The sequence below is a fragment of the Pristis pectinata genome, chromosome 5 (genome assembly GCF_009764475.1).
Source record: "Pristis pectinata isolate sPriPec2 chromosome 5, sPriPec2.1.pri, whole genome shotgun sequence".
Taxonomy (NCBI): domain Eukaryota; kingdom Metazoa; phylum Chordata; class Chondrichthyes; order Rhinopristiformes; family Pristidae; genus Pristis; species Pristis pectinata.
Window position 1 is genome coordinate 24,665,801 of NC_067409.1, and position 19,633 is coordinate 24,685,433.

The 19,633-nt window shown below is 39.9% G+C and overlaps 1 protein-coding gene across 11 annotated transcripts in view; it reads left to right on the forward strand.

The window, feature by feature from the left end:
• The window catches only part of pard3aa (par-3 family cell polarity regulator alpha, a), a 655,359-nt gene that overhangs the window by 386,482 nt on the left and 249,244 nt on the right, over positions 1-19,633 (forward strand). For 9 of the 11 annotated variants that reach the window (XM_052015672.1, XM_052015670.1, XM_052015679.1 and 6 more), the window contains 2 exons: positions 4,486-4,614; positions 6,752-6,790. In XM_052015672.1, the coding sequence (XP_051871632.1) occupies positions 4,486-4,614; positions 6,752-6,790 (168 nt within the window). The remainder of the gene's footprint in view (positions 1-4,485; positions 4,615-6,751; positions 6,791-19,633) is intronic. The other 2 variants (XM_052015675.1, XM_052015677.1) reach the window with 1 other exon arrangement.

Below are 19,633 nucleotides of genomic sequence, written 5' to 3' on the forward strand. Positions count from 1 at the left end.
ATTCATATCTCTACAGTGTAATAAGATCTGATGAAAGCAAACAAATTATAATTGTATTGAATTTTTTGAAAGGATTGACTCGACTGTCAGCTTGCTTTTTGATGGTTAAAAATTATACCAACTGCTTGTGTGCTATCAGTGAGGCTCTGTTTAATTTTACAAAAGAATATGTCACTGGCAGTCGTTCTTCAGTGGTATTCTCCAGATGTGGATTACACCTATTGACCATTGTTGATTATCCTGAGAGGAATATGTTAAGTCACTCTTTTGAACCACTTTCATACTTTGACCAGGCATGTCAGAGTATATTTTAAAGATTCTCTGGGATTGGAATCAAGCTTAGTCCTCTACTGGAGTAGAGCAGAGTGAGCACTGAAAGCCTTTTCCCACTCCTGATTGATGCTGATCTGAAACCAGTGCCTGTACTGGAAGAGCATAACACAAGTTTCTAATAATATGAAACCAAAAAGACTGCAAATGCTGGAAATTTAAAATGGAAAAATAAAATGCTGGGAAAGCTGATCACCTGAGATTGTTGAATTCAATATTGAGTTTATCAGGCTGCCATGTTCCCATTTGGAGGTTGTGTTTGTGTTCTTGTAGCTTCCATTGAGCTCTGTTGGAACAGATCACAGAAAGATCTGATTGGGAGCAAAATGAAGTTGTTGCATTCCCATTCTGACATTGTCTCTGGCCTTCGACACTCAGGAAGCTAACCTACAAGTTTAGGCGTAGGACCTTATCTTCTGACTATCTACATTACAGCCAGGATTCTGTGTTGTATTTAAAATAACAATTCTTATCATTAGTATTTCCAACATTTTTATTTTGTATTTTTAGTATTTTCTTATAATTTCAGGTGGTGTCTGTTTCCCCTTTGAAGTACAGATCTCCTCCAGCCAGCTTTTTATTTTATTGCTTGTTACATACCAACCCTCTTTCACCTGGCACTTTTACCCCTTTTGTAATTTAATCTGTCCAGCCTTTCTCCCAACACAGATTTTCTCTTTTTCTTCTCTCCTCCACTGCCTGTGTTTTCATCTCTTGAAATTGTTTTTCTCTAACTTTTAACCTTTGAAAGGTCATTGACCTGCAATGTTAACTCTGTTTCTTTACAGATTCTCCCTGACCTGCAGACCATTTGAAATATTTCATACTTTTATTTCTATAAAACTATTACCTTGTAAATTATGAACCATATAAGAGAAACATATGGAGAAGAAGGCATAGGTGCTGTTGCTTTTGTGTTTGCAGCAGCCATGTTCTGGTGATAATTCTTTGAAATTGATCCACATTACTTTGAAAACAGCACGTTCTCTACCCATCTGTATTCTGCACTGGACTAGCTTGTAAGCAAGTTCATGTGACTGCACAAGATACATGGGTGAGATATCAAAAATAAGAGCAAAGAAACAAAAACACGTTGTTGGTTTCCATGGATATACTGATGGATACTAGCCCCACCTTCCCTTATCATCTCGACTCCTCCACAGGACTGCTTGTATGATATCCAGTACTGGATGAGAAGAAAGTTAGTGGAATAGCAAAGCTCTTGCTTTCAGCCCCTGTTACTTCTCTTTTCCTGCCATTTTTGAAAAATACTTTAGATCTCGGCAACATTTGTACCATAACTGGTGCAGTGAGCATCAAAGTACGTGTTCTTGGCATCACTTTAACTGATAATTTCCACACCACTAATAACTCCATCCACATTTCATCTACTCTGCCTAACCCCGAGCCACTAATTGTGACCTACGTCAGGCAATCCACAATCCCCCATGCTCTCGTATTCACCCAGTTTTTGTGTCGATCTCTTGCCTGTCCTTTCTGACTTCATAACTCTTAAATCATCTTTTCACTCATGTTTCCACAAACACTCTGCAGAGCTGGGATTATTCCAGCCCTGTCTGCTTTAGATTTTTGCCTCTGCTTGTTCATCTTTAACTTGGTCGTATTTTCTTACTTAAGTTATAAAAACAGAGACAGTAGATGTTGACGAAGTGGGTTGGATTTTGGAATAGAATTCTCCTATCCTTGAGTTTTTAATCCTTCTGGGAGAGAGATTGCAAATGAGTGCAGTATTGAGGGCTCTGTGTGTTCCTGTGCAGGACTGGTACATGATTGGCAAGCAGGTGCAGCAAATAGTTTGGAAGGCAAATGATTTATTGGTATTTATTGCAAGGGGGTTTGAGTTTGACAGTAGTGAATTATAAAGGCCATACTTGGAATATTGTGCACAATTTTGGTCCCCTTAATTAAGAAAGGATATACTCAAATTGGAGGTAGTCTGGAAGAAATTCACTTGGCTAATTCCTGGAATGACAGGATCATGAGTGATGAAACAAGTTGGATCTGTATTCTTTGGTGTTTAGGAAAATGAGAGGTGGTTTTATTGAAAATTGTGAGATCCTAATTGGGCATGACAGAGTAGATGTTAAAATGTTTTCACAAGTCTCAAATGAAGAGACATGGTGACAAAATAAGTGGTGATGTTTAAACGTGAGCTATATGGGAAATGCTGCTTGCAGATTGCAGTAGATCTCTGTAATTTTCCACCTCAGAGGCTTGGAGAGGCTAGATCATTGGAGGTCTTCAAAGAGGAGTTAGATAAAGCTTTGGAAGATTGAGAACTGAGGGCGATGTGCAACTGGCACAGAAGATGAGTTGAGGCCTGGGGCAGATCAACTATGATCATATTGAATGCCAGGGCAGGCTTGAGGGCAACTGCTGCTTCTACTTTCTTGTGTCCTTATGTAAGGGAATCCTACAGGAGCTGGGAACTATGATTACCTTGCATTGGAAGAGTCCAGGAATAGACCAATATATCAAAGGATTAAACTATTTGACAAACCTCTAACACCTCCACCTTTTCAATGAAGGATTAATTCAAAATTCTTAGGATGACAAATTTGAAATCTGATTAAATTTGGCAATTGGATTTTGTTTTGGCTGGTCGAGTTCAAATATTAATAATGAAAATACCCTGGAGTAATCACAAATAGTCATGAATTTAAGAAAATCTCAGTGAAGAACAAAAATAAAACTTTTGAATTACCAATAAATTTTCAAGGTTGAAAGACGTTGTGCAATTTTTGTTTCAATTTGGCAGAAGGTTTCTCAGTCTGTTTTGAATGAAAGATCAGTTTGTTGAGCAAAGTGCTTCCAGTCCAGCTTCTTGCTCCTGCAGTAACCCACACAGCTGGCATTGCACTTTTGCTGTTGAGATGTATTTTGTTATCTTGTCAGTGGTTCAAAATATTTTGAAATGATGCAAACAAAAAGAAATCCTGGTTATTCCAATCAAACTTCCACTTGGATGCCAATGTTTTGAGAAATCCCAGATGAACTGATATTAAGTGGAAGATAGCTTGTAGAACTAATACTAATAAGGAGGCAATGCCATAAGCAAATGCATACACTGGTTTTGTGGCTAATCTGGCTGCAACAGCTCATTTTAATTACCAACAGTTTTCAAACTGCAGTGAAAAATAGAGTCATAGAGTTGCACAGCATAGAAACAGGCCCTTCAGCCCATCGCTTCTGTCAGTGCTGATCTATATTAGTCCCACTTGCCTGCATTGACACCGTGTCCTTCTATGCCTTGCTCATTCTGGATACCAGCTACTCTTCGTTTTAATAAAGTTACCCCTTAGATCCCCTTTAAACATTCTGCCTCTCACTTTCAACCTGTGCCCTCTAGTTTTAGACACACTTGCCATAGGAAACAGTGTCTATTTCCCTTGTCTGTGCCTCTCATAATTGTATATACCTCCATCATATCACCTCTCAGCCTCCTTTACTCCAGGGAAAACAGACCCAGCCTATCCAATTTCTCCTTACAAGTCAAGTCTTCCAATTCAATATCCAGTCACTGCTTGTAACTCAAACTTTTCAGTCCAGTGTGGTGGACTAGTCAGTGATTGCTTTGAGGACTGTGACATTTTATGCCATCGAAAATTGGAAGTATATTGTAATTCTGTTTATCCCATGAGTTATTTCAAGTTAAGGAATATGTAGTTCTGTCTATTTTCCCATTTTTGTAAAATAAGACCTGTATTGTCTCCACATGCCAGATTACAGTTGTGCTTAACACAAGTACAATATTTTAATGATTGAATCAGCATAACAAACTGTGAATCACCTGTTGAGAGGTTCAGATGTGGTCAATACATGATGGAGTTCACAGATTCTGGAGTTTTGGATCATGCCTGAACCTGTTGAGTTTTCCTGCCAGATAATGTATGACTAATGGATAGCAGGTCATTAATGAAATGTGTATTGAAGCAGAAACGCGGGAATTGAAAGCTTCTTATGATGTCCTTTTTCCATTTTAGTTCTCTTTACACTAGAAATAGTTACTTTTCAAAACAAAAGTGTACAAAATTTTATAGCCTGCTATGAGAAATTCACCAATCAAAACAATAACTTATTGGTTTATGTGTCTTTGTAAATACTGGATGTGTTTACTGGCTCGTGTAATTTCAGGTAAATGGTGTTGATTTAACGGGAAAAATACAAGAAGAAGTGGTGGCCCTGCTGAGGAATACGAAGATGGGTGGTAGCGTCACTCTGCTGGTCCTCCGGCAAGAAGAAACCTTCCTCCCCAGAGAGCTGGTGCGTAGAACACCTGGTAGCTTGGAGAAATGCCAAAATATATGGGTGCTTTTTTGCTGTCTTTTTGCCTTTGCTGATTGACTGGATCCATCTCCAACCAGTGGGGGTGGGTAGGCAGCTCTCTTTCTCCTTGTAACTATATTCAGATTTCAATGTCTTTGGCATCTTCATATTCTTGAAACTATTCAAAGCAGTAATGTCTCAGTGGGTGCGAAATTCTATTTGATCGCTGTGTGTTTGCAAACTTAACATGCTGCAATGGCTTGATTTAGTCTTTCAAGTGCATGACAACAATTGAGGATGTAAACTTTTGCGCCTGGTGACTTTGTACAAATTCTAATCTAGATCAAGATTCTCTGTCACATTGATTGCTAAACTTAAATTTGTAGGACTGAGTTTTTGTCAGTCATTGACACATACTTCACAGAGATCCATAATTGTTGTCATGGTAAACCTCTTGGAAACCAACTGTTTTCTGCTAAATTAAAGGGTGGTCTAAAAGTGCTTGGTTATTGTGCAGTCAAATAAATGGCAAAAGAAGAATTAAAACATTGCATTAAGAGCATAAATGAAGCCTGCAATGTGATATTAACAAGTCAATTTCTGCAATTATTGTCAATACCCTGCTTACATTTGTTTCTTAGGCTTCATAAAAATGATGTGAATGTGCGTGCATGCTGAATAAACTCATTCCTCATGCATGTACATTATAAATTCTTGAGTACTCGTATTGATGAATAGAATTCCAGAAGCATTGCAGGAAAAAAAGCACCAATCCTTTTCATCTTTAAAAGGAATTAAGCTTTGCTTAATTGTACTACAGGGTTGGCAGTGTGTGGAAAGAAACTGTAATGCTTTTACACAGCCCCCACTATACAGTCCTTTTTCAACAGAGAGGATAGAATAGCATGCGCTAAAGATTTGTGCTTGCCACTTTCTTGTACAGTGGATGAAGGATATGCCTTTCAGAGCCTCAAATCCCCCTGCCAATAACTCCACCCCCCCCCCTTGAGATGTAGTTTTCTGGTGCTGTAAGCCACTCCAACCTGCAGCACAGCTGAGAACCAGTGAAACTTGCCCATGGGGTCTGAGATCATACATCCCAATCACAGCTGGAGTTGAAACTCTTTCTTTGGCACTGAAATTCTTGAGCTGTCACACTGAGAATGCACTTATATACTGAATTTTTTTGGATCGGTGTGCTAGTTTTATTTTGGTTGGTGAATATTCTAAAATTGCAAGACAGTTTTAATTTGTCTTATTTTGTGCCCATCACAGAATAATTTTATTATTTTGATATAAACACATCACTTGTTCTTATTAAATTCCTTACAGCCTTTTGACAATTCTTAAAGTATAATTTAGTTTTCTCTGACATGATGAGTTTTTAATTTAGTTACAAAGTAATGAGCTTCCTAATGTTAAAAGAAAGTTAACTAGTCAATTAAGTACTGCAAGTTTTTTAAGTGAATGGGAAGAAGGGCTTTGTATTTCAAGCTATTTCTGGGAGAAGAGGGTGGAATTGCTTCGGAACATCACTACAGTCTGAACCAGTTTTCCTTGCAGTGCTAGTCATAGAGTTTGTTTGGTGGGCTGAAATGAATCAGGGTGCATTTGTTATAATTTTGTCTCAGATAACCCAACTTCAAAATTTTTCTGCCCAATATTGACAAACTAATTTTAATTCCACTGAAGCCCAAGTAAAGTTATTAGTGACATATCTGATCTGGATGACTGTAGATTGTCATAAGGCCATTAAAAAATTTAAGGGTGCAATTACAAATGCAATTTTAACACAAACAAACAAATATGCAAGTGCAACTCGTTAACATTTCTAATTTAATTAAATAGAAATAGTTATCAAATAAAATCTGTAAAGCCATTTTGATGTCTGTTCAACACATATTTGAGACCATTAACCTTCAAGTGAATTGAAAAAAGGATTTTAAGATTTTGGAAATTCTTGGATCTATTTTCATCACCATAGTAATTGATCTCAGCTATAAAACATAAAGTATTCAAGGGCATCTTTCACATTCAAACACGGGTTGCCTTTGTTACTTTGTTCATCTGTGTAGCACACATGCTAGTGCCTCTTACACCATGTGTTTTTATTCTTTGTTATCTCCACTTCCAGAAAAAAGAATCAAGTCAGATGCAGGGACCAAGTGACTTGGTAAGAGTTCTGTGTTTTTAGCCACACAAATTGATGGGGAACATCTGACACTGAAGCAGAAGATCAGTTTTGCAGATACACATCCTGAATGTATTTTTCTGAAGTGTAGTCTCAATTTCTTACAGATTTTAGCACCACAACTGAAATGGAACAACTAAGGAAGTCAATGCATTCAATTTAGCATTCCTGATTAGAAATTTGTTGTTCCACATTTGACAATAGAAATCTCTATCAGATCACTCATAAGGGTGCTAACAAAAGTTGTGGGTGTAGCTGATTTTTTTTTATATATATAAAGGCACATTTTTTCTTCCAAGGCAGCAATGTCACAAGCTGCTTTGTAACTTGAACTGAAATTAGTGATTATTTATAATGCTTTGTATGTTTGTAAGGAGATGCCAGACCATTTTCAGAGTGAAGCATATTTCATTTATTTTCCAGGTATTTTTGATTTGAAATTTTCTAACTTTTCATCATGTCCATACTACTGACTACTGTGATTGTTTCACTGAAAAACAATAATGCAGTTCGTGTGGTATTTGTGTGATGCATATTAGTTCAATGGAGGTTCATTTAAGAGACTGATTTAACTGTCTGCTTTGTAAATATCATTTTGTATTATACCTTCTTGATTTGAAAATGGGTTGCTAATTACTTTTAGGTGCTTAGTTTGCAAAATATGTCTTTAATTATTTCCATTGTACAATAGACCAGATGGTGCATGAAAGTGGAGAGAGGAGTGGCAACCATACTTAAATGTTCATCATGTTTCTTTATTCCCCCCACCTCCCCCAAATGGTCCATTAGTTGAGTGAAAAATGTGCTGCATTAGGTGTTTAGTCAGACCGATGGGAAGAAATGTTCAATTCTGCTGGTAATACTTATTTGTATTGTCACTGAAATATTTGCTGAATTGGAAAATCTATTCATAGGTTCCACTATTTGATCTAGGTATAGTTTGTTTTAATTTTTAATTAAAACAAAATCACCATGTACCACACCAAAATGTACTTTCCATTGCAGTTTTTGTCCCAGTTAATCATGTTATTTTTTGAATCAGAACCCACTTGGTCATTAAAGCAAGGTGAACATAATCTCAGATATAAATGAACTATTTACCAAGTTTATTGCAAATACTGATTGGCTTTTTATGACTATCTGTTGGCCTTTTTGTTGTCTCTCTCCTGCAGAATCAATCATAGTGCAACTAGCAATGAATGCAATGTACTGAATATCCCAGCACTGTAGTGGCAAGAAACTGTGTTTTCTGTTATGCGACCATGCAATCTTGGAAAGCAGTGTAGGGTCCCAAACCAGAGTTGAGGTGCCATACATGTGGAGAAAAAAAATCCTCCGTTTTTGTTTTAACATCAAATGTTTCAAAGTCACATGAAGGAAACCAAAATTGAAAGTTATAGTTACTCTCAGGGATGTAGCACATTTGACAATTTAGTAAAAGCTGCTTCTAAAATGAGCTGATCCCTTGTAGCATTGCTGACCAGTGGTTTTGAGCACCTTGCTTGCCTGAATAGAAAGGCAGAATATTTTTGTAATGGTCAGAGTCTGACAGGTGTTGATGTTTGGAGGGATCTGGATGTCCTTCTTTACATATCATTGAAAGTTAATGTTCAACAACCCATGAGGAAGTCAAATGGTATGTTGGCTTCCATTGCCAGATGATTAGTGTAAAAGGGTAGAGAGGCCTTGCCCAAATTATGTAGATCCCTGGTAAGTATGTGGATTGATGGGTCTGGACTCCCTACCTTTGGCGGTGCAGAGTGTGCAGCAAAGATGCATCTGATTGATTGCTGGAAAGGTTAGTTTGCTTTATGAGAAGAAATGATGCAGACTGTTTTAAGTTTAGAAGAATGAGAGGTGATCTCACTGGAACATATTAAATCCTTAAGTGTAGATGCAGAGTTGAAGATTTCCCCTGGTTTGGGTGTCTTGAATGAGGAGTCACTGTTTCAAAGTAAGACGTGGGGTGTTCAGGACTGAAATGGGAAGAAATTTCTTCACCCAGCAGTTGATGAATCTTTGCAGTATTGTACCCAAGAGTACTGTAAAGGTGAGGCCACTATGTATATTCAATGCAGAGATGGATAGATTTTTAGATATAAAAGGAATGAAGGAATATGGGATTGTTGAAGGAAAGTAGTGTCAGCTAAGAGATCAGCCATGGTCCAACTTAATGGCAGAGAAGGAACAAAGGGCTTCTCCTTCTGTGCTGTTTTGTTCTTATGTCCTGTTGACAATAACAGCTGAAGGTGACCAATACAGTCTGTTGTGAATTACTGAAAATACTTTTGTACAGCATTAAGTCAAACTCTTAAACATAAATGGAAAAGCTTTTTCTGCTTTACCTTTAGTAAAACATTATGCCTGTAAATTCAGTTTCCTGTTTGGAGTCATTGAGTTGGACAGCATGGAAACAGGCCCTTCAGTCTGACATGTCCATGCTGACTGAGATGCCAATCTATGCTAATCCCATTTTCCTGTACTTGGTCCATAACCTTTCTTATTCGTGTACCTGTCTAAATGCTTTTTTTTTAAGCACTGTAATTGTACCTGCCTCTACCACCTTTCCTGGCAGCTTGTTCTGTATACCCTCTGTGTGGAAAGAATTGTCTCTCAGGTCTCCTTTAAATATTTCCCCTCTCCAATTTCTCTCTCATATTTCCAATGTCCTTTAGTTCTCAACTCGCTTACCCTTGGAAAAAGACTGTGACTATCGATATCCTCATGATTTTATAAACCCTCACGAAGTCGCCCATCTTTCTCCTGCACTCCAGTGAGAACAATGTCAGCCTATCCACTCACTCCTTGTAATGAAAGCCCTCCATTCCAGGCATCATCTTGGCGAATCTCTTCTGCACTCTTCCTAGTGCTATCTCATCCTTCCTATAGTTTTGTGACCAGAACTGCGCACACTATTCCACGTGTGACCTAAACAGTGTCTTGTACAGCTGCAATATCCCAACTCTTATTACGCTCAATACCCCCCATCTATGAAGGCAAGCAAGCAAAACGCCTTCTTCAGTACCCTGTCCACCTGTCTCCCCATTTTCAGGGAACTATGAACTTGCACCCCAAGGTACCTCTGTACATGAATGCTTCTGAGTTCCCTGCTGTTGACTGTAAATAGTGTTTACTGCCAAATGCTGGCAAATGGGACCAGCTTGGATGGGCACCTTGGTTGGCATGCACCAGTTGAACCGGAGGGCCTGTTCCACTCTGGATAACTTTATGACTCTTTGTATATATCCAGCCAATATTAGATGACTCACAATGTATTACCTCACACTTGTCTGGATTAAACTCCATCTGCCACTGATCCGCCCAGCTTTCCAGCTGATCTGTGCTATGTCCCAATGTATCCTAAGGCAAACATCTTCACTATCTCTGACTCCACCGTGTGTTATCAACAAACTTAGTTATCAGACCACAGACATTCACATCCCAGTCATTTATTTACGTATATTATATGACAAACATCAAAGGCCCCAGCACTGATCCCTGCAGTACACCACTGGTTACAGACAGCAGAAAAACAACCCTCCTCTGCCTCTATCACCAAGCAATTTTGGATCCAGTTTGACAAAACACATTGGACCACATGTGCCCTAAGTTTCTGGACTAGCCTACAGAGTGGGACCTTGTCAGAAGCATGGTAAAGTCCTTATATACCATGCCTAGCACCTTGTCTTCATCAATTTTCTTAGTAACCTCCTCAAAAATCTTAATCAAATTTGTGAAGCAGCATTTCCACTCCACAAAAGCAGGCTGACTCCACCTTTTCCTGCCCTACCAAATAATCATTAAATCTTGACCTTAAGAATACTTATCCAATAGTTTCCTTACTACTGACATAAAGCTCACTGGCCTGTAGCTTCCTGGCTTGTCCCTTTTACCCTTCTTGAATATGGGGACAACATTAGCTACTCTCCATTCTGCAGGTACCTCACCCTTGGCTAAGGATGATGTGAAAATCACTGTCAGAGCCCCTGCAATCTCCTCCCTTGCTTTCCATAACACCTTGGGGATAGATTTCAAGACACCTAGGGATTTGACGGTCCTCATGTACATCAATATCTCTAACACTTCCTCTTTCCTGATACACGTTTCAGACTAACAGCATACACCTTCCCTAACTGTCCAACCAGTATTCTTGTTGAATACTGATGCAAAGTATTCTTTCAGGACACCACACGTATCCCCTGGCTCCACAAAAAGGCTTTCTTTTTGGCCCTGAGGAGACCTACTCATTTCCAAGCTACCCTCTTCTAAAAATAATTATAAAAGGTATTGAAATTCTCTTTAATTCTGGCCAGGGCTGTTTCATGTCCCCTTTTTGCCCTCCTAACTGCTTTGTTAAGCTCTCTCCTATATCCTCTATAAACCTCAAAGGACTCATTTGACAATAATTTCCTTGACCTGACATGGACTTCTCTCTCCTGACCAAGCCCTCAATTTCCTTTATAACCAAGTTTCCCTAATCTTAACATCTTTGCTTCTTCCCCTTACAGGGACATGCAGACTCTAAACTCTCCCTATTTCGCTTTTAAATGCCTTCCACTTGTGGGATTTTGTTTTTTCCCCTCCAGCAGCAGTTTATTAAATAAATATTGAAAATGCTGCATTATGTGCATCCTGAAAAACTGACCTGTGCATTTATTATGTATATGTTCTCTTTTGTGAATAATAGTAAAACAATTAATGAGTGGGAATTTACAGTCATTGTTAAGCTGCTGAATTCCAAAATACACACACACTAACCTGATGCAATCTTCCCCAAGGGCAGATTCTTCATGACAATTGTTCATGTTGTAGGGTCTCGGAGCTTAAAGGAAATGGGGCTCATGGAATCACACCCACAAAAGGCATAAAGCATTGGCAGAAGGCTGATCTGGGCCCCTACTTGAACTAGATTCTAAATACAGAAAGACATTATTATCTGAAAGGAGACACACGAGATTTTGCAGGTGCTGAAACCTGGAGCAAAACACACAAAATGCTGGAGGAACTCAGCAGGTCAGGCAGCATCTATGGAGGGAAATAGACGGTCGACGTTTCGGGTTGACGCCCTTCATCACGACTGGGAAGGAATCGGATGGAAGCCTGAATAAGAAGGTTGGGGGGGGGAGGAGGAGGAGCACACACAGGCAGGTGATAGGCGAGTCCAGGTGAGAGGGGGAAGGTAGGAGGGTGGGGGAGGGGGGAGATGTAAGAAGCAGAGAGGTGATAGGTAGAAGAGACAAAGGGCTGAAGAAGAAGGAATCTGGTAGGAGAGGACAGTAGACCATGGAATAAAGGAAAGGAGGTGGGGAATAGATGGAGTACAGGAACAAGATTGTCTTGCTGCAGCTCTGCACAGCCATCTGGACCTTATGTGCCACTTTGGTCTCTATTTCATGCATTTTCAGGAAGGCACAGACCATGATTACTGGCTGTCGGCTCTGAGCACAGGAAATTCTTTGCATGTGTCATTTAATAAATAAATGTTTTATATGTTTGTTCGTAATTGTATGACTTGGATGAGAAGGTACCTGGTAAGAATAGTAAGTTTGCAGATGAACCAAATTGTAGATTGCGAAGAAGGTTGTCTGATGATGCAGCAGGGCATCAGCTGGAAAGTTGAACAGAGCAGTGGAATTTCATCCAGGTATGTGTGAGGTCAAATTTAGTAGGACATAAAGAATAAATGGCAGTGATTTCAGGAGCACAGGGATGCACAAAGACATATTGCATGTCTATTGCTCTCTGAAAGTGGCAACACAGATGGATGGAGTAGTTAAAAACACTGCTTTTAAAACAAAGTGTGCTTGTCTTTATAGACTGAGACATGGAGTGGAGGAGTTTGGACGTCATGTTAAAGTTGTACAAAACATTGGTTTGAGTGCACTTGGGGATTGTGCACAGTTCTGGTCACCACACTATAAGAAGGATGTGGTTGCAATAGAGAGACCGCAGAAGAGATTCAGCGGGATATTGCCTGGAATTGAGCGCTGTAGATATAAGGAGAGAGTGGGCTTATCCTCAATGGAACATGGGAAGTTAACGGGTGACTTTAGAGTGTTTTATAAAATTATGACAGGGGTAAATAGGATAAATAGATTTCCTTCCAGAACAGGGGAGTCTAGAGCTGGAAGGAATAGTTTTAAGGTGAGAGGGGGGAAAGTTAAAGGAGACCAATGAGTAAGTTTTTCACACAGAGTGGTGAATATCTGGAACAAGCTGCTGGAGGGGGTGGTAGAGACAGAACAATTACGATGTTTAAAAGGTATTTGGACAGGGACTTTGACATTAAAGGCATGCAGGCCAATGGGATTACCATAGATAGGCATCACAGTCGGCATGGACAAGGTGGGCCAAAAAGGCTTGTTTCTGTTCTGTTTCTATGATTCTCTGTGTCACCTCTTGATCAGTCACCTCTTGATCAGCAGTAGAATAACAACAATCATGGAACAGACTTTTCATGGAAAGACATAGCAATATATTCTTCAACCCACTTCTCTTGCCATCGTCGTCTGCATTTGATAAGGTTCCTCATGGTAGGCTTCTTCAGAAGGTCAGAGGCCAAGGGATCCAAGGAAGCTTGGCTGTGTGGATTAGGAATTGGCTTGCATGTAGAAAGCAGAGGGTTGTGGTGGAAGGAGTGCCCTCGGATTGGAAGGCAGTGACTAGTGGTGTCCCGCAGGGATCGGTTCTGGGACCTCTACTTTTTGTGATATTTATAGATGACTTAGATGAGGGGGTGGAGGGCTGGGTTAGTAAGTTTGCAGACGACACTAAGATAGGCGGTGTTGTGGATAGTGTGGAGGGCTGTCGGAGCTTACAGAGGGATATTGATAGGATGCAGAGCTGGGCTGACAAGTGGCAGATGGAGTTCAATCCGGAGAAGTGTGAGGTGGTACACTTTGGAAGGACAAACTCCAGGGCAGAGTACTGGGTGAATGGCAAGGTACTTGGCAGTGTGGAGGAGCAGAGGGATCTGGGGGTTCATATTCACAGTTCATTGAAAGTTGCCTCACAGGTGGAAAGAGCAGTTAAGAAGGCCAATGGGATGTTGGCTTTCATAAGTCGCGGGATTGAGTTTAAGAGCCGTGAGGTGATGATGCAGCTTTACAAAACTCTAGTTAGGCCACACTTAGAGTGCTGTGTTCAGTTCTGGTCGCCTCATTATAGGAAGGATGTGGAGGTGTTGGAGAGGGTGCAGAGGAGATTTACCAGGATGCTGCCTGGATTAGAGAGTATTGAATATGAGGAGAGGCTTAAGGTGCTAGGTCTTTATTCACTGGAAAGGAGGAGGATGAGAGGAGACATGATAGAGGTATATAAAATACTGAGAGGAATAGATAGAGTAGGCAGTCAGCGCCTCCTTCCCAGGGCACCAATGCTCAAGACAAGAGGGCATGGCTTTAAGGTTATGGGTGGGAGGTTCAGGGGAGATGTCAGGGGGAGGTTTTTCACCCAGAGAGTGGTTGGTGCACGGAATGCACTGCCTGGGGTGGTGGTGGAGGCAGATACATTGAACAGGTTCAAGAGCTTGTTGGATAGGCATATGGAGGAGTGTGGGATGGGGGGATATGCGGGAGGAAGGGGTTAGGTAGTGTGAGGGTGGTTTGATGGATGGCACAACATGGTGGGCCGAAGGGCCTGTTTTGTGCTGTATGGTTCTATGGTTTTATGCTGCCAAATCTCCACTTTCCTGCTTCTGCTGTCAGTTCTGACGACATGTTTCAGACCGAGATGCTGGCCCTGTTTCTTTTTCCACGGATGCTGCCTGATCTGCTGAAAGTGGAATAAAAACAGTATTTTCTGCACATCCATAGCTCCCTATAAGCAGCAACACAAGTGGATAGGGTGGTAAAGAATGCATGCAGCATGCTTGCCTTCATCGGTTGAGGCACTGAGTACAAAAGTTGGGAAGTCATGTTGTAGCTGTATAAAACTTTAGTTTGGCCACATTTGGAGAATTGTGTGCAGTTCTGATCGCCACAGTACAGGAAGGATATGGATGCTTCAGAGAGGATGCGGAAGTGATTCACCAGGATGTCGCCTGGATTGGAGAGTATTAGCTGGAAGGAGAGGATGAATAAACTCGGATTGTTTTCTCTGGACCATCAGAGGTTGAAGGGTGACGAAATAGAAATATATAAAATTATGAGAGGCACAGATAGGGTAGACATTCAGAGTCTTTTTCTCAGGTGGAAATATCAAATACCAGAGGGTATAGGTTTAAGGTGAAAGCAGGAAAGTTTAAAAGAGATTTGTGAGGTTAGTTTTTCTTACACAGTGAGTGGTCGGTACCTGGAATGTGCCGCCAGGGGAGGTGACAGAAGCAGATATGATAGCAACGTTAAGGAGGCATTTAGACAGACACATGAGCAGACGGGATGGAAGGTTACAGACCATGTGCAGGCAGATGGGATTGGTTAGATTGGCATCATGGTCAGCACAGTGGGCTGAAAGGTCTGTTCCTCTGTTGTACTCTATGTCCTATGGTGATGATGTCAAGGTTAGTGGTTAGTCTTTCACTTGTTGGAGATGGTCATTGCGTGTCATTTCTGTGGCGCAGATGTTACTTGCCATCCCCTGCCTTAATGTTTTCTTGGTCTTGCTGCATGCAGACATGGACTCCATCCTTTGCTGAGGGATTTCCAAATCGAATTGAACATTATGCACTGATGACTGAGCAGCATAGATTATTAGCATTGATGCAAGCACTGCCATAATGTGGCATTACAGCCAAGTGCACTGTCAGACATTGGGGAATATCGGGCACAGTGCAGTATAAACTGGCAAAGAGTTGGGGGAAAGCAGAAGGCAAAAAGCTCTTATTTAACAACAAGACAAACCATGCCTTTCCTGATTTTAGATGAGAATGTTTAAGCTTTGAGTCTGGAAGGTTATAGCCCCTGAATATATCAGGTGCTGACATAATGAAGATGAATAGATTGCTACAGTGGGCTTTACAAATTGACTGTGGCAGATAGAATTTCTGAAAGTATCAACAAAATAAATTTTGAAAAGAAAAGGCTCTCTTCTTGACCTACATTGTCGATTGATTTTAGGAGTTTAGTTGAACAGGGAAGAGGCTTTGCTGTTTATCAATAACAAAATATAGCAGCTGAATAAGTCTCTCATGTACCAGCTTATTCCACTCACATGTGATTGATGTCACAGCAGAGTGGAAGAGGTAAATTTTAAGCAGTGCCACAGCTTCAACACTGGACGTTGGTGCCCCATCCATTGTACCACAGGTGTTTTATATTTCACTCATCCTATTCAGTTCCATAGAAATATTTTGAAGTCATCCAAAATATTTACAGCTGCAATTTAAATATACTGGAAATCAACTTTATTCTTTTAATAAGTGTGCTAAGAATTTATTCCTGCAATAATTTCTGCCCGGGTGCTAGTCATTGCTGCAGGAGCTTTAATTTATCATCGTGCAGTCATGTTGTTGCAGTTCTCGAAGGGCTAATAATCAGAAATTTTTGAAGTAAAGTATACATGAACTCTGCTGCTTGAATACAAATAGGAAAATAACTTGGCTTGAGAGTGTTCGGAAGTTATAACATAATCATATCAGGTGTGACAAATAGGCTTCATTTTTCATCTAGTTCATAAAATATTCCTGAAAGAAAGGTATATTTTTTCATAAGCTGTTTGTATTAGGATGCATTAAGTGAAATACATCAGAATGGGAAAGCTATTCAAGAATGGAATGTTGACAGCACCATGATAATGAGACCTGATCTCTTGTTCCAGAAACTCATGGCGTGAAAATAGAAAATTGGGGGCCATGGCCATTGAACTATAACACCAAAATAGATCAGCTGCGGCAACTTTGAACAAAACGTTCTTACCACATTGTGGTGGCACTGTAAAGAATAATATTTCAGCCAGGCACATTATGATATATTATGCCGACTCAGAAAGATGGAGCATGTGGAAATACTCAGACTTCTATGTTTTAAACTGAAGTCCAGAGGAAAGAAAATGTGGTTATCATATGCTTAGGCAGTTTGTCTTTGGAGCTGGTGTGGAAGTTATTTCCCTTTTGTGTTCTGCATCCTGTGTGAAAACTAAATATAGATGCCATGGTAACCAGTAGTTGTTGGTGCAATTTTTCTTGTTGAAATGTTTCTATACTTCCAAACTGTTTCAGAAAAATGCTAAAATAATATAGAACACATCTGTTGAAACACCTTTGTAGCTCTAGAACAGCTGACTGAAATTGAGTTGGAACACTTTGATATGCTGCTTATGTAAGATCTGGCAGTGCCCTTAACCCTTTCTTTACATCTCTCATTCCCTGTCAAATTTTTTCTGAACTCAATGAATGAAAAGATGGCCTTGTGTGGTGAAGTGTTTTAATTTGATTAAAAAATAATACAGGCACAATGTTGAGGCCCCATTTTGTGGCTAAAATTAATCTTTCAGTGATAAATTTGTCAGGCATACCGAAAGAAGTTGATAGACTTCTCACAGCCCATCATTTCAAGTGAAAGGGGCGAAATCTGTGTTTTACCTATGAGTACAGCTTTTCCTATATTTGTGGTTGTGATGAAGTTTGCCTTGCATTTTATTTCAAACTATTAAAATCAAAATTAGATTTAATTTGAAAAATTCTGTTTGCTTCAAGTGAAGTATTTTAATTTGAGAATGGAGAAGAGATGCAGTTGCCCAATGTTCATTGTTATTAGGACTAATTCAAATTCCATCCTGTACAATTGCTGTAATGTGCAGTACAGTTTTTCATTTTTCTGTCCTTAGTTTTCACCCTTAACTTTTCTCCTGTATGAGTGGAATCCATGTAAAGTTATGGTGCCACAGAAGGAGTAGCCCTTCTGCAAGCCACTATCCTTTATTTGACAGCACAGACAATATTGGCAGGTTACTTGTGACCATGGAGGAAGGAAAATTAGAGCTATGCCAAGGGTAGTTCTCATCTGACATCCTCCAAGAACTATTTTAGCAGCAGATAGTAAGCAGGAAGGCCTGGTTCAGTTTCTGGTCTGTGCATGCTGAGATTAATTGTTGCACCTTTGCCTTTGCCCCAGATGAAATAAGCAATCCAACTGTCAATTAATCCAAAGAATTCTTCATAAACAGAACGGAAAATGTGAGTGTGCATCAGGGGCAGCATACTTGGACTCTTACAGGAGAAAGACTTGTTTGAATTTGGTGGTACCGTATATTATTTCTTAATTACTTGTTAATCTGTTAATAAATTCAGATTTGCACAAATATAGGTATGTTTTTGGGCTAGAAGATGAAATTTCATAATGGTCCACTTCTGTTTCATTTTGCCTGTTTCATAAAACTTGGGGAAATTTGAAACAGAAATTCCCTTGATGATTTTTCTTTTTCCTTTGGACTTGCTTGCTCTACATTCTCTTGTGCAAGTTAAATTAAAATGAAAATGGCTTTAAGGGAGCAGCAATAGATGTGATGAAGAGAAATGGAAATGGGTAAAATCCTTGGTAATGTACAAAGATGAGAGAAACAAGTTTGATAAGGGGGGAAAAGAAATGTAAATAAATTGTGTAGAAAGAAATCAATGCCGAGAAAATCAGAGGCTTGTGCATACTGCAGATTTGAATGTTATTTAACTGAGCTTCAATCAAAAATGTTATCATACCTTGTCGATCAGATTTGGTGCTAGCTTGCTCTGACCTAGATAAATGTGGAATTATCCATCAGAGTAACAGCAACATCAACTTATAATTGCATGTTGCATGGAACAGTGTTGAAAATGGTTAAGATGTACAAAGATCTCTATGTTGTAGTTCACAGCTCTCTGAAGGTTTATCACCAACGCAGTGTAACCACTTTCAAAGCACTTTCAATTGTGTTTATGGCAATTTTGTAGTATAAAATAGAGTGCACCATTTTGCTGTTGTTCTTGACTTTGCTAAGATACCATTTAGAATACTTTTGGGCCTCTTATTCTTTTTGGTAGGGCATGAGGAGTTAGTTTAGGGAAGAGTGAGGGGTATGCTGTTCATGAGTTTACAGTTTTTGGCCGAGTACATTTCTGTGCTGCTGATGGTTTAGAATGGCTTATGGATGCCCAGTATTGGGTTGTCAGCTTAGAAGTTTGTCCAATTAGCATATCATTAGTACTAAAACAGTGGAAAGTATCCGCACAGTGAAGATGGGAATTCATTTCCATAAGGACTCTGTGGTGGGTATTCCTGCCGGTGTTGTTGTGGATAGATGCATCTTGCAAAACCTAGATTGGTGAGAACAAGGTCAAGAAACTCTCTGTTGCATCACCAGTCTGGGAGCTAGCTCAGTCAGTGGTGGTGCTGCCAAGCCACTCTGCTCGAATGGACATTGAGCCCTTGCACAGAATACATTCTGTACTTTTCAGTAACATTCAGTGCTTTTAAGAGTTGTGGAACAATATCTCGCACTGATTCATCAGCTGTGGATTGTTGGTCAATAGTCAATCAAGAGGAGATTTCTTAGTCCATGTTTGACTTGATTCTATGAGAATTCTTGGGGTCTGGAGTCAATGTTGAGAACTATTCTCATTACATCCTCTCTGACCTGTTGGCCTCTTTACTGCCACCTATTGCTGGGTCTGCCCTTTCTGTGTGATAGGATGTAGCCAGGGACAATGATGGAGGAATCTGGCACATTGCCCAAATGTGTTTGAAGAGGACTTTGCAAGGTTACCTTGGTTGGGACTGACTTTGACGTGTTGGAATTCAGTGCGAGGTACTGGTCGTATCTTTGTTCTATTTTAACATAGCAGTGATGATACAACTCGATGGCTTGCTGGACTATTTCAGAGGGCAGTCAAGAGACCACCACTGCTGGAAGTCT